The sequence below is a fragment of the Manis pentadactyla genome, chromosome 9 (assembly GCF_030020395.1).
Source record: "Manis pentadactyla isolate mManPen7 chromosome 9, mManPen7.hap1, whole genome shotgun sequence".
NCBI classification, from domain to species: Eukaryota; Metazoa; Chordata; class Mammalia; order Pholidota; family Manidae; genus Manis; species Manis pentadactyla.
This window is the reverse complement of record NC_080027.1, coordinates 16,303,194-16,319,951: the sequence shown is the minus strand read 5'-3', so window position 1 is coordinate 16,319,951 and position 16,758 is coordinate 16,303,194. Positions and strand designations below refer to the sequence as shown.

The window sequence follows — 16,758 nt, the reverse complement described above, 5'->3', positions numbered from 1 at the left end:
TAGAGATTGAATTTGATGATAATTAAAAATATGGAAGTGAGAGGGTTTCCATTTCCAGCAATTAAGGACTAGGCTTTTCTAGCCCACACCTCCTACAAAGAACATAATAAAAGTAAACCAAACATCATTGTTTGAAGGTATTGGTGATCTAGTATTTAAGGAAGCTGGGATTTAAGGAGCCAAATTACCAGAGTTGAAACCCCACAATCTAGGCTTTGGGCATAGATTTCCCCCCAGGTGTGTTTTCTGAATTACAAACATCAGATAAGAGGTTAACAAGCTGAGAAGAGATTAAAGATGGCGGCGTGAGAGGTGAGACAGAGGCTTCCTCCTAAAACCACATATAATATGAAAATATAACTTATACAACTAAATCCTGAAAGAGGAACAGGAAAGAGGACTGCACTAGACTGCATAGACCTGGAGAAAAGAGCACACCTCATGGAACAGTGTAAGGTACCAAAGCTGTGGCCCTCCAGGACCCAAGCCCTTCCCCACTCCAGATCACCGGTGGGAGGAAGAGAAACTGAGCAGGGAGGGAGTGGAGGCCTGGAACTGCTGAATACCTAACTCTGGAGATCTGCTCTGGGGACACAAACCTACATTTCATGGTGCTTTCATGATACTCTCATGATTTCAGGGTTGGAAAGCTAACACAGGCAGAATTCCTGGAGAGACTGAGATTCCAGCCACTTGTGGAAAGCAGGGATCCATATCCGGCTGCTCTGGACAAAAGCTTATACCTGTGTGCTTGGCCTACTGGTTCAGGCAGTGGAGACAGGCATAGCATCCAGGAAGGAGGAAACAGCTCTTTCCTCCCCCCAGGCACCAATTCCACTCCCTTGTGACCCCCAACATTGCTTCAGGGGCTGAGCAGCTCCAGAGAGTAGAGCTTCTGGACACTGGAGGGTGCCATACACAAATATGAAATGCCAAAGGAAACTCATACAGAGTAAAATTAATATAACACCTGAGAGAGATGACATGGACCTCATGACTCTTCCTAAAAGGGAGTTCAAAATAAAAATCATTAACATGCTAATGGTGGTACGGAAAGATATTCAAGACCTCAGGAATGAATTCCGGTCAGAGATCCAGTTGTTGAAGATCACAATGGAGGGTATTAAAAGCAGATTGGATATGGTGGAGGAGACAATAAATGAAATAGAAACTAGAGGAGAGGAATACAAAGAAGCTGAGGCACAGAGAGAAAAGAGGATCTCTAAGAATGAAAGAGTATTAAGAGAACTGTGTGACCAATCAAAATGGAACAATATTCGCATTATAGGGATACCAGAAGAAGAAGAGAGAGAAAAGGGGATAGAAAGTGTCTTTAAGGAGGTAATTGCTGAAAACTTCCCCAATCTGGGGAAGGAGATAGTCTCTCAGGCCATTGAGATCCACAGATCTCCCAACACAAGGGATCCAAGGAAGACAACACCAAGACATATAGTAATTAAAATGGCAAAATCAAGGATAAAGACTGTTAAAAGCAGCCAGAGAGAGAAATAAGATCACAATCAAAGGAAAGCCCATCAGGCTAACATCAGACTTCTCAGCAGAAACCCTACAGGCCAGAAGGGAGTGGCATGATGTATTTAATGCAATGAAGCAGAAGGGCCTGGAACCAAGATTACTTTATCCAGCAAGATTATCATTTAAATTTGAAGGAGGAATTAAACAATTTCCAGATAAGCAAAAGCTGAGAAAATTTACCTCCCACAAACCATCTCTGCAGTCTATTTTGGAGGGACTGCTATAGATGGAAGTGTTCCTAAGGTTTAATAGCTGTCACCAGAGGTAATAAAACCACAGTAAGGAAAGCAGAAGAACTAATTACTAAGCAAATGAAAAATTAAATTAACTATCCCCAAAGTCAATCAAGGGATAGACAAAGAGTACAGAATATGATACCTAATATATAAAGAATGGAGGAGGAAGAAAAAGAGAGGAGAAAAAGAAAAGAATCCTTAGATTGTGTTTGTAATACCATATTAAGTGAGTTAAGTTAGACTCTTAGATAGTTAGGAAGTTAACCTTGAACATTTGGTAACCATGAATCTAAAGTCTGCAATGGCAAGAAGTACATACCTATCGATAATCACCCTAAATGTAAATGGACTAAATGCACCAATCAAAAGACATAGAGTCACTGAATGGATAAAAAAACAAGACCTATCTGTATGCTGCCTACAAGAGACTCACTTTAAACCCAGAGACATAAACAGACTAAAAGTGATGGGATGGAAAAATATATTTCATAAAACTACTAGAGAGAAAAAAGCAGGAGTTGAAGTACTTGTATCAGACAAAATAGACTTCAAAACAAAGAAAGTCACAAGAGACAAAGAAGGACACTATATAATAATGAAGGGGTCAATCCAACAAGAAGATACAACCATTATAAATATCTGTGCTCCCAACACAAGAGCACCTACATATGTGAAACAAATACTAACTGAATTAAAGAAGGAAATAAAATGCAATGCATTCATTCTAGGACACTTCAACACTCCACTCACTCTGAAGGACAGATCAACCAGGCAGAAAATAAGTAAGGACACAGAGGCACTGAACAACACATTAGAATAGGTGGACCTAACAGACATCTACAGAACTCTACACCCAAAAATAGCAGAATACACATTCTCAAGTGCACATGGAACATTTTCAAGAATAGATCATATACTAGGCCACAAAAAAGCCTCAGTAAATTTAAAAAGATTGAAATTGTACCAACCACTTTCTCAGACCACAAAGGTATGAAACTAGAAATAAATTACACAAAGAAAATGAAAAATCCCACAAACACATGGAGGCTTCACAACATGCTCCTGAATAACCAATGGATCAATGACCAAATAAAAACAGAGATTGAGCAACATATGGAAACAAATGACAACAATAATTGAACACCACAAAATCTGTGGGACACAGCCAAGGCCGTGCTAAGAGGAAAGTATACTGCAACACAGGCCTACCTCAGGAAAGAAGAACAATCCCATATAAGTAGTCTAAACTCACAATTTAAGGAAACTAGAAGAAGAACAAATGAGGCCCAAAGTCAGTAGAAGGAGGGATATAATAAAGATAAGAGCAGAAATAAATAAAATTGAGAAGAATTAAACAATACAAAGAATCAATGAAAGCAAGAGCTGGTTCTTTGAGAAAATAAACAAAATAGAAAATAGATAAACACCTAGCCAGACTTATCAAGAAAAAAGAGAGTCCACACACATAAACAGAATCCGAAATGAGAACAGGAAAATCACTATGGACACCACAGAAATACAAATTATTAGAGAATACTATGAAAAATTATATGCTAACAAACTGAATAACCTAGAAGAAACTGAGAACTTTCTAGAAAAATACAACTTCCAAGGCTGACCAAGGAAGAAACTGAAAATCTGAACAGACCAAGTACCAGCAACAAAATTGAACTGCTAATCAAAAAACTACCTAAGAACAAAACTCCTGGACCAGATGGCTTTACCATTGAATTTTATCAAACATTTAATGAAGACCTAATATCCATCCTACTCAAAGTTTTCCAAAGAGTAGAAGAAGAGGGAATACTTCCAAATTCATTCTATGAGGCCAGCATCACTCTAATAACAAAACCAGGCAAAGACACCACAAAAAAGGAAATTACAGACCAATATTTCTGATGAACATAGTGAAAAAATACTCAACAAAATACTAGCAAACCAACTTCAAAAATACATCAAAAAGATCATCCATCAAGATCAAGTAGGATTTATTCCAGGGATGCAACAATGGTACAACATTCAATAATCCATTAACATCATCTGCCACATTAACAAAAAGAAGGCAAAAACCACATGATCATCTCCATAGATGCTGAAAAAGCATTTGACAAAATTCAACATCCATTCATGACAAAAACTCTCAACAAAATGGGTATAGAGGGCAAGTACCTCAACATAATAAAGGCCATTAATGACAAACCCACAGCCAACATCATACTTAACAGCGAGAAGCCGAAAGATTTTCCTTTAAGATTGGGAACAAGGCAAGGAAGGCAACTCTCCCCACTTCTATTCAACATAGTACTGAAGGTCCTAGCCATGGCAATCAGACAACACAAAGAAATAAAAGGCATCCAGATTGACAAGGAAGAAGTTAAACTGTCACTATTTGCAGATGACATGATATTGTACATAAAAAACCCTAAAGTCTCCACCCCAAAACTACTAGAACTGATATCAGAATACAGCAAAGTTGCAGGATACAAAATTAACACACAGAAATCTCTGGCTTTCCTATACACTAACAATGAACCAACAGAAAGAGAAATCAGGAAAACAACTCCATTCACAATTGCATCAAAAGAAATAAAATACCTAGGAATAAACCTAACCAAGGAAGTGAAAGACTTATACTCTGAAAACTACAAGTCACTCTTAAGAGAAATTAAAGGGGACACTAACAAATGAAAACTCATCCCATGCTCGTGGCCAGGAAGAATTAATATCGTCAAAATGGCCATCCTGCCCAAAGCAATATACAGATTTGATGCAATCCCTATGAAACTACTAGCAACATTCTTCAATGAACTGGAACAAATAATTCAAAAATTCATATGGAAACACCAAAGACCCCGAATAGCCAAAGCAATCCTGAGAAAGAAGAATAAAGTAGGGGGATCTCACTCCCCAACTTCAAGCTCTACTATAAAGCCATAGTAATCAAGACAATTTGGTACTGGCACAAGAGCAGAGCCACAGACCAGTGGAACAGACTAGAGACTCCAGACATTAATCCAAACATATATGGTCAATTAATATTTGATAAAGGAGCCATGGACATACAATGGCAAAATGACAGTCTCTTCAACAGATGGTGCTGGCAAAACTGGACAGCTACATGTAGGAGAATGAAACTGGACCATTGTCTAACCCCATATACAAAAGTAAATTCAAAATGGATCAAAGACCTGAATGTAAGTCATGAAACCATTAAACTCTTGGAAAAAACATAGGCAAAAACCTCTTAGAAATAAACATGAGTGACCTCTTCTTGAACATATCTCCCCGGGCAAGGAAAACAACAGCAAAATTGAACAAGTGGGACTATTAAGCTGAAAAGCTTCTGTACAGCAAAAGACACCATCAATAGAACAAAAAGGAACCCTACAGTATAGGAGAATATATTTGTAAATGACAGATCCAATAAAGGCTTGATGTTCAAAATATATAAAGAGCTCACACACCTCAACAAACAAAAAACAAATAATCCAATTAAAAAATGGGCAGAGGAACTGAACAGACAGTTCTCCAAAAAAGAAATACAGGTGGCCAACAGACACATGAAAAGATGCTCCACATCGCTAATTATCAGAGAAATGCAAATTAAAACTACAATGAGGTATCACCTCACACCAGTAAGGATGGCTGCCATCCAAAAGACAGACAACAACAAATGTTGGCGAGGCTGTGGAGAAAGGGGAACCCTCCTACACTGCTGGTGGGAATGTAAACTTGTTCAACCATTGTGGAAAGCAGTATAGAGGTACATAAAAATGCTCAAAACAGACATACCATTTGACCTAGGAATTGCACTCCTAGGAATTTACCGTAAGAATGCAGCAATCAAGTATGAGAAAGACCAATGTACCCCTATGTTTATCACAGCACTATTTACAATAGCCAAGAATTGGAAGCAACCTAAATGTCCATCGATAGATGAATGGATAAAGAAGATGTGGTACATATACACAATGGAATACTACTCAGTCATAAGAAAAGGGCAAATCCAACCATTTGCAGCAACATGGATGGAGCTGGAGGGTATTATGCTCAGTGAAACAAGCCAAGCAGAGAAAGAGAAATACCAAATGATTTCACTCATCTGTGGAATATAAGAACAAAGGAAAAACTGAAGGAACAAAACAGCAGCGGAATCACAGAACCCAAGAATGGACTAACAGGTACCAAAGGGAAAGGGACTGGGGAGGATGGGTGGGTAGGGAGGGATAAGGGGGGGAAGAAGAAGGGGGGTATTAAGATTAGCATGCATAATGGGGGGTGGGAGAAAAGGGAGGGCTGTACAACACAGAGAGGACAAGTGGTGATTCTACAACATTTTTCTATGCTGATGGACAGTGACTGTAAAGGGGTTTATAGGGGGGACCTGGTATAGGGGAGAGCCTAGTAAACATAATATTCTTCATGTAAGTGTAGATTAATGATAACAAAAAAAAAAGAAAGAAAGAAAAAGGGCTTACTCCCTGATAGGATAAAACTAACTGTAAATCAACAATTAATGCATGCTTTAAATATCCTTAATTTTGATCACTTAAAGGGTGTCAGATGATCGGCTATGGAGGTACATTTTTCTGATAATATTCCTTTGTGGTGACCTCCAGTGAGTTCTACACAATGGTATAAAGGGCATATCAAAGTGTAGGCAAAGGGTCTGTTTGTGTTTATACAGAGGATCAAAGCCTAATTTGGCTACCCAGAAAATGAACTAAGATATGATATTAAGAAGAAGTTCCAACATCGGCACTCTCTGGAAGACTCATACCAGAAGATGACCATCAAAAAACCTCAACAAAGATCCAGGCGATGCTGCAGTTGTAGCTGCATTGATCCCACCGGTTCCTGTACTTGCCATGGGAATGAAGAAGGAGATATCTAAGCTGGCCTGTGCATCCAGTAAAACAACAAATTTGACTGGATCTATACTGTTGGAACTCAACCAAGAATTAGGAGAAGTGCAAGTTGTAGCGCTCCAAAATCTTACAACTACAGACTATCTACTGTTAAAAGAACATATGGGATGTGAACAGTTCCCAGGAATGGGTTGTTTTAATTTGTCTGATTTCTCTCAGACTGTTCAAGTACAGTTGGACAATATCCATCATATCATAGATAAATTTTCACAAATGCCTAGGGTGCCTAACTGGTTTTCTTGGTTTCACTGGAGATGACTGGTAATTATAGATCTGCTTTGGTTATGTAACTGTATTCCTATTATGTTAATGTGTGTGTGCAATTTAATTAGTAGTTTAAAACCTATACATGCTTAAGTTACTCTACAAGAAGATATGTCAAAGAAATAATCAATCTTCCCATGTTTTCTTCCGTCTGCTACTTCTATAGCTTTTCTTCTTCCTTCCTAATTACAACCCTTAAATAGAATTCGTGCCTCATATCGAATTTACCGAGTATCATAATTCTCCCAAGTGGTAAAAATACCTCAAGACAAATGCTGGGCATAGAAGCCACGGGGCATAAAACTTCAAAGAAGTAAAAAGCTAACCTTTTCATCCAATATGGCTTCTCTCTCACTTACCAACTTTACATTTCCCTGTATGGCCCTGGAAGATGACTGGTTAGCCAGAGACGGGTAAGATTCCTCAAGGGAGGAACAACCTAAGACAGGCACAGTCGCAGGGGGGCCATCAGGTGAGAAATTGGGGATCAACAGAGGTGAGGCTTAGAACCTCACCCCCCCTGTTTTGAGAGAAATCTTCTGCATCCGTGGATGTTTTATTGCCCTTGTCTAGCTTGGATTAACACATAGTCTACAGGCACACACCTGATCATCTACATTTGCTCTCTTACAACACTAAACTATGTTTTCTACCTTTATCTTGCATCTACCTACCACTTCAGCATTTTATTAAAAATAATAATAATAAAGAGAGAAATGTGGTATCCACATATAAATCAAGTATAAAAATCAAATGAGTATTCATATTTGAACTGAAGGTTTATAGTTCATAATGCATGAGCAAAACCGAAGGTTTCTGTGATGACTGCCCTTGTACTGTTCACTATGTAACTTATTCACTATGTAAGAATTTGTTCTCCATGTAAGAACTTGTTTGTTATGCCTCAGAAGATTGGAGACTGATGAAGATTAGGCTTGGGGTGGATTAATGATTGTGCATTGAGCGTTGACTCCCCTATACAGAATTTTATTGTTGTTAACAACCATTTGATCAATAAATATGAGAGATGCCCTCTCAAAAAAAAAAAAACCTTAAAGAATCCACTCCAAAACTACTACATCTAATATCTGAATTCAGCAAAGTTGAAGGAAACAAAATTAATGCACAGAAATCTGTGGCATTCCTCTACACTAACAATGAACTAGCCGAGAGAGAAATCAGGAAAAAAATTCCATACACAGTTGCATCAAAAAGAATAAAATACCTATGAATAAACCTAATGAAGGAAGTGAAAGACCTATACCCTAAAAACTATACAAGACACTCTTAAGAGAAATTAAAGAGGACACTAAAAAACGGAAACTCATTCCATGCTCTTGGCTAGGAAGAATTAATATATTAATATATGTCAAAATGGCCATCTTGCCTAAAGCAATCTACAGATTTAATGTAATCCCTATCAAAATACCAAAAGCATTCTTCAATGAACTAGAACAAAGAGGTTTAAAATTCATATGGAACCACCAAAGACCCCGAATAGCCAAAGCAATCCTGAGAAGGAAGAATAAAGCAGGGGGAATTACGCTCCCCAACTTCAAGCTCTACTACAAAGCCACTGTAATCAAGACAATTTGGTACTGGCACAAGAACAGACCCATAGACCAATGGAACAGACTAGAGAGCCCTGATATAAACCCAACCATATATGGTCAATTGATATATGATAAGGAGCCATGGACATACAATGGGGAAATGACAGCCTCTTCAACAGCTGGTGTTGGCAAAACTGGACAGCTACATGCAAGAGAATGAAACTGGATTATTGTTTAACCCTATACACAAAAGTAAACTCAAAATGGATTAAAGACTTGAATGTAAGTCATGAAACCATAAAACTCTTAGAAGACAACATAGGCAAACATCTCCTGAATATAAGCATGAGCAAATTCTTCCTGATCCCATCTCCTCAAGAAAGGGAAACAAAAGCAAAAATGAACTCATGGGACTACATCAAACTAAAAAGTTTTTGTATGGCAAAGGACATCATCAACAAAACAGGCATCCTACAGAATGGGAGAATGTATTTGTAAATGACATATCTGACAAGGGGTTAACATCCAAAATATATAAAGAACTTACATACCTCAACACCCAAAAAGCAAATAACCCATTTAACAAATGGGCAGAGGAAATGAAGAGATGGTTCTCCAAAGAAGAAATTCAGATGGCCAACAGACACATGAAAAGATGCTCCACATCACTAATCATCAGGGAAATGCAAATTAAAACCACAATGAGATATCACCTCACACCAGTAAGGATCGCCAGCTTCGAAAAGAAATACCATTTGACCTGGGAATCCCACTTCTTGGAATATACCCAAAGACTACAACTTCTCAGACTCAAAAAGACATATGCACCTCTATGTTCATAGCAGCACTTTTTACAATAGCCAAGATATGGAAGCAACCTAAGTGTCCATCTGTAGATGAATGGATAAAGAAGATGTGGTACATATATACAATGGAATTCTATTCAGCCATAAGAAAGAAACAAATCCTACCATTTGCAACAACATGGATGGAGCTGGAGGACATTATGCTCAGTGAAATAAGCCAGGTGGAGAAAGACAAATGCCAAATGATTCCCTCATTTGTGGAGTGTAACAATGAAGCAAAACTGAAGGAGCAAAATGGCAGCAGACTCAGAGACTCCAAGAATGAACTAGTGGTTACCAAAGGAGAGGGGTGTGGGAGGGTGGGTGGGGAGGGAGGAAGAAGGGGATTGAGGGGTATTATGTTTAGTACACATGGTGTGGGGGATCACGGGGAGAGCACTGTATCACAGAGAAGGGACATAGTGGATCTCTGGCAACTTGCTGCACTAATGGACAGTGACTGCATTGGGGTATGGGTGGGGACTTGATAATATGGGTAAATGTAGTAACCACATTGTTTTTTCATGTGAAACCTTCAAAAGAGTGTGTATCAATCATACCTTAATTTAAAAAAAGAATAATGGGAATACAATTCATGAAGATTTCCATGGTCCTTGGGTCTGGTGGTTACATCAAAGCTTTCCCATTTCTGGAATCTCGGTCCAGTGGATCATTATACAGGGGAAAAACTAACGAGAATCCCTCAGGGGATTCTTCACCCACCAAAAAGATTTCTTCAGAAACTTATGTACTCTTGTAAATGAACTTTACCAAAAAACAGTTGTGTAAAATATACTTGAAGCTGTGTTCTTAAGTGGCAAGAGGAGGATAAAAAGCTTGTGTGTGTGTGTGTATATATATATATATATATATATATATATATGAAGAAAAATGATATAAATACATATGAGACAAATCAACATACAATACACTGAAGAAATGAAGATTAGTCTATGGCTAACAGCTGGCTTTTAGAACCTCAAGAGAGAAATGAAACTTCATAGCATCACAGAAAACACAATAAATGAGAAGGAAAATAAACATTTGTAAGAATAAAAACTTTTGCCTTGAAGTCATTCCCATATAATATTGAGTATAATATTGAGCATGTTCATATTTAACATGGATGTGAATTTTATGCTTCCTAAGCATTTAGCTTATTTGTTCATCCCAGAGTTCTTAGACTCATATACACTATGTTAGGGGCTAGTTCTGTCTTGTCCTATGGCAATACCTAATATCCCTTAAGACAAAGCATCAATTAACAGAATTGTATTTTACATGTTACAGATTTGAGCTGTGGAGAATGTCATGTTTAAATTATGATACAGAAAGTTCAAAATAAAGATGCACTGATCTCCAAACAGGAAGAGAACCAAAAGAATAGTATTTCCCTTATTCAATGGTTCTGAAAATCAGTACAGGGAATGATGATTTCCCTGGAAACTTGGAGGCCAAAGCAGCATTTTCCTTTGTGTGGATATAGAACAGTCCCGAGTCTATGTTTTATTGAGTACTCGGGATTCAAAGATTCACTAGTGATCCTGAGTGTCACACACACTCATGACCAAATGGACTGATTTAACCACATCCTCTTAAAAAGCCTCTTTGGTCTTGAGCGAAGGTGGCAACAGCATCAATGCTTTAATGGCTCACACACAGTGGTTGCTGCAAACTCGGGGTCAGGATGAAAACATAGGCTGGCAGCACCTTATTCTGTTTTCCAGAGGTAAGTTGTGAAGAAACAAAGTTCTTACAGCTCAGACAGAGGAAGCACTGCAGTGAGGTTTGCCTGGCTCTGCAGTAATAAAATGTGCTCTACTTCCACAAGAAATAGACAGAGAAGGAAGGAAAGAAGGAAGGAAGAAAACCCCAGAGAGGGGGACAAGTTCTCCAAAGCAGGTGTAATAATAACAAGATGGAGGAAGCATAATGTTGATTGGATATTTTAAATCTTGACTCCAGGAAATCATTATTTCATTATTGAGAGTAAAATTAGCATCAAGTACAAGCATCCCTATATCCCAAGTAGTCTTTTTTGGGTTAACAACAGTGCTAAACATATTATATTCTAATACATTATTCCTGAGTGACTTCTCCTCAGTGGATGCTGTTGAAATTTGCATAGCTTGCCATTAGGGAGAAGGCATGTTTCGATTATCCCTATCAGATTGAGACTGCGTAAGTTAATGCCTGCTGGATTTAATGGCAAATCCTCTCTTAACGACAGTGTAGCCTTCAGTTTTCCAGAAAGTCCAACTCCCAAAGAGTTATGGCATCCTTTATGCCTAATACCCAAACCACAAATAAGGATGCCATATAGTTTTATCACCACATGAACCTTAAAAAATATTTTACGGTAATTCACTCATTAGATCTATTAAATTCCTACCCTATTCTTATTAAATATTTTCTTTTATCTCCACTTTCCACTCTCAATTCTCTCTCCTCATGAGGAACTGGTCCCTTCTATTTAACGGATATGTTTTTTGTTTGTAAGTATTTTTTTAAATGCATAGTTTTATATATATATATGTTTTAATCATGTGGGTAGTATAATATGTGTATATGCACATGTGTGATTATGCACAAACACATGTACTTCTCTTAGTTACTCAGTACATTTTTAACATCGACCCATGTTGCCAGTAGTATATCTAAACTGTTAGCTCTAAATGTTGCATACTATCCCATAAAATGCATCTTACATATTCCCCCTCTCAATGATGGGCACCCAGGTAGCCTCCAACTCCTTACACCTAGAACCCGACAATGTATATTCATACATACTTCTCTTAAGGAAAATTCTCTATGAGCAGAAGGGTGAATTAAATTGTTTACATATATTTAATTCACTTAAGCGGTGTCACAGGGCTCTTCCAGGAAGGCTGCTACAAAACTCCCACAAGCAGTGCATGAGCAATTCCAAACTCCACATCCTTTTCAACAGAGCTATACAGCTTTATAATTTTTGACAGTCTAAAAGTCTAAGGCATTGTGTCTTACTACTTTTCAACTTTAATTTCTCTACCAAGAATTTTGATCATTTCTTTGTACGATTTTTTTGTTTTGTTTTTCTCTATATTGTAATGGAATCAAATTCATCAGTTACTTGCCATATAGTTAAGATTTTTAAATTTCGTTTCGGAAGTCCTTCCATACCTCCAGGACACATGATATTCTCCTACATTCCTTTCTATTAACTTCTAGTTTTACCTTTCGTATTTAGATCTCCCACCTATCTAGAATCCACCATGTGATAACAGCTTGTGATCTAGCTTTATTTACTTCTATTTAACAAGATGGTTTTCCCAACAACATCTCTTAAGCAATCCATCCCTTTTCATTGGTTTTGTCATTATCTTTGTTATACGTTAAGCTCCTAGATATACATTGTAATAACTTATAGAGCAAGCCCACCCATCCTTATTCTTCTTTTTAAAGATTAGTGTTCACAAACCTTTATTCCATATGTAAATTTTAGAGTTAATTTATCAAGTTCCCAAAAGAAATCCAACTTATTCTTTCATCAAATTAGCATATTAATTTTGGAAGAACTGACATCGTATAATATTGAGCCACCCCATAGCAGAGCATGGACTGTCTCCCCACTCATCATCTTCATCATCTTCTATGTCTGTTACCAGAGCTTTAAAGTTTTCTCCCCAAAGATTTTATAACTTGATTAAATTAATCCCTGTATACTTTTTATTATTATTAATGTTGTCTTATTACATTTTTTAGTTGGCTACTTCTGGTGTAGAAAAATTATATTGGTTTTTATAGGTTGATTTTTTATCTGAAAACCTAGATAAATGATTATTTGGGTTTCTAATAGTTGTATTAGCAGATACTATTGACTTTTCAAAGTAAATGATCACATCATTCATATCATTTAACCATTTTCCTCCAGAACTTCACTACTTATTATTCTTTCCTTTAGCTCTGGCCAGTTCAGGGACAAATAATAGCAATAATAGTTGACATCTTTGAATTCTCCCATTCTTAAAGGGAATGAATCTCAAGTTTCCCCATAATGTATATTTGGTGTAAATTCAGGTTTTAGTTTTCACTTAGAGAAAGAAGTTTCCTTTACACTGAATAGACTTGTTTTGGTAAGGGTCTAGAAAACATTCCAGAAATACTAGAATTCATTAAGTCAAATCCACTGGCAAGGGTGCACTTATCCATGATTTAAATTTTAATCTGGTAGCTCAAGTAACTCTGAATGACCTAATAACCTATCAGTTACTAACTAGACCCTGGCTTGCATCTAACATTTGAGAACTTCCTTTGCATACATTAGAAGGAATCTGAGGATTCAGGGAAATGGGGAACTTGGAATGAATCTATTATGTACAATTACATATTCTAATAACATTCTGTAGGAGGTTCCAGAGGGACCACCTTCCCCAGACCATTAAGACATGCATTGGTGAAAGAGCAGTGGCATACTGAGGGGTTTGTGGGGGCTGTTGTTTGTAAGCCATGGATGCCAGGGAATGACTGATGCATCAACAGAGCCAAGTATCTTGATCCCAGAGGGAATTATGGAATCTTAAAGTGATAGAGGGCTGCTGTTGGTACTTAAGTATCAGATAAAATGGGGATAAAATCAGAGTCCTCTTCCATACAGGTTACCCAAACTCTTGCCAATACAGATTGATGCAGTCTTATCACTTTTTAGTGAAAAGATTAACTAAAATCACAGAGATGAGATTCATATCATTTAACCATTTTCTTCCAGAACTTATTTATTAATAAGAGGTAGTCATGTTCCACACTAGGTTACTGTGCTGCCATTATTTTTTCAGAATCTGAACTTGCAAGTCTCATATACTTTTTTTTCATAATAAAAATAACGATTTACATATCATTTATTGGGCATTAACTACATGCTAGGTAAGTGCTTTACCTGCATGCATTTCTTTCTGTCCTTTCCTTTCTTAAAAAATACACATTAGGGATGTTATGCCACCCAAAAAAATCTACACTTACCCAACTCCATCTCCTCTGCATCCACCCTAGGGTATCTAAGAATGTGCAAGGTCTGTGGCTGTTTCCAATTAAACTATTAGATTCCAGAGCAGGTTTTTGGATGTCCCCATCTTAGGCCAGTCACACAGCTTGGACAGAAGCACTAAGTGGGTCTTATTTTGATCAGTACATCAGGGTACTTAATAAGCAAACAAACTTCATGCCCACTCCCCTCCTCTTCCCCTCCAATCTTTTTGCATCAGACTATCTCTGCAAGGCCCTCTCATGAGGAAATTCCAGAGCCTACACTGGTTTATTTCTAAACCCATCATTTCAAAATGTACTGCAAGTCCCCTCAACCCATGAAGAGCACTTACATCACCATTACTTCCCACAGTAACATTCCCTCTCTTCTTAGCAGATTTTATATCATTTCTTTTTAACTCTCCTGTATCGTAAATTCCTTAAGGGCAAGGGCTTTCAATGGATTTATGGCTTCTAGTTGCTCAAAAAAGTTATCCGTTGTATTACTCCCAGACCCCTCTCTGACTTCAGAAGACCTGGGAGGCTGTGTTTGTATTGGCTCCTCCCCATGCCTGGCACCCTTTTTCTCCAAATGTCTGGAATGCTCTAACCCTTACCTCCTTCCGGTTTTGGCTCAAGTATCACATTTGCAATGAGGCCTCTCCTACCAGCACCATTTTAAATGTAAAGACACACTCACATACTCCCTGCTCTTCCTTATTTTACTGTCCACCACAGCACTTTTCTTTGGTCACATACTACATTTCACCTACAGATCTTGTTTATTATCATTCTACTCTCTCCAGAATGCAAATTCAATGGAACTCAGGGATTTTCAACTGTTTTCTTCACTGTTGTATTCCCAGTACCAAGAATGGTATCAGCACATGTAGGTGCCTTATAAATACCTGTTAATTAACTAATTAATATGCAAAGTACAACAAATCCTTATTCACACCTATGTTTCTAATAGTCCTCCCTTGCAAGACGTTTAACTTTTTAGGCAGGACCAGGGTATGAAAGGGGATCTTTAAATACATGGATAGCTCTATAGTTAATCTTTCATTTATTCATTCATTTATTCTTACGTTCCAGACACATTGCTATACACTGTTAATAGCTGATTGCCCAAGGCTGGGGGAAGCACAGAGGTCAAGAAGTCAGTGTCTGCCCCTATGAAAATCACTATCTAGAGAATTCTAAATAGTTGACTCTTGGTTTACTTATTCAAAGAATAGTAACTGATTATAGTGGTAGATTATATTTGTATAGCAGTTTTGGTCTTCAAACTTCTGTAGCATGAATCTGGGAAGGAACAAAGTATTATATTCACTGTACAGAGTAAACTGAAGACCAAAGAAGTCGACTGTTGTTCCTAGTGTTGTACCCACCACATCACGTGGAAGATTCTTGCTGGCTGGCTGGGAGCTTCCATGATGACGCTTCTTCGAAGGGTTGTCTCTGCAGTCATCCGCCCACAGGCGGAGGCAAACACAGCCTCTTACCCCAGTGTGCGTAGGCCCAAGGACAGGGTTTGACACAGCCAAGACAGGGTGGCTTCTCTGTCGAGGCACTTCCCCCTCTCCTCATCCTGGGATCCCGCAGGCTGGGCGGAGCTCCAAGAGTCGCATGTCAGCCCCGGTTCTCGCGCGGCTGCACGCGCAGCGCCTCCAGCAACCGCGCACTTGGCCACAACCGCAGCGTTGGAACCGCGCGGGGTAGGATGTGGGGCACAGCCGAGGCATCGGCGCCCACCGGACTCCCCGGGCTGAGAGGCCGCAGCCCGGGCTCCACCTGCCGGATCGCGCCCCTTGGGCGCTGTACGCGGGCATGACCTGACAGTAGGGAGCTTTGGCCCGGGACTCAGGAGCAGGCCTTTCACCTTGGTTAGATTTACTCCTAAGTATTTTTTCAAGCTGTTGTAAGGGGGCTTGTTTCTTTCTTTTTCAGAATGCATTTTTAGTGTATAGAGACAAAACTGATTTTTGTTTGTTAACTTTGAATCCTGAAAATTTACTGAATTCTAACACTTTTTTGGTGAAGTCTTGTGGGTTTCTATGTGTAAGATCGTATCATCTGCGAACAGACTATTTCACTACTTCCTTCTGATTTGGATGTCTTTTCTTTTTTTTGCCTAATTGCTCTGACTAAGACTTCCAGTACAACGTTAAAATAGAACTGACCAGAGTGGGCACCCATATCTCATTCTTGATCTAAAGGAAAAGTTTTCAGCTTTTCAATATTGAGGGAAGTTTTCTATGTGTTTGTCATATATGGTCTTTATTATGATGGCACGGATTCCTTCTATACCCAATTTGTTGAAAGTTATTATGGAAGTATGTTGAATTTTGTCCAATGTTTTTCCTGCATCTAGATTATTTTATTTTTTTATCCT

General features: G+C 38.3%; 1 protein-coding gene across 1 annotated transcript in view; it reads left to right on the top strand.

The window, feature by feature from the left end:
• MS4A13 (membrane spanning 4-domains A13) overlaps positions 1-16,085 on the top strand; it is a 32,949-nt gene extending 16,864 nt beyond the window's left edge. The window contains exon 5 of the mRNA XM_036924135.2: positions 15,969-16,085. Coding sequence (XP_036780030.2) covers positions 15,969-16,085 — 117 coding nt within the window. The remainder of the gene's footprint in view (positions 1-15,968) is intronic.
• The last annotated feature ends 673 nt before the right edge of the window (positions 16,086-16,758 follow it).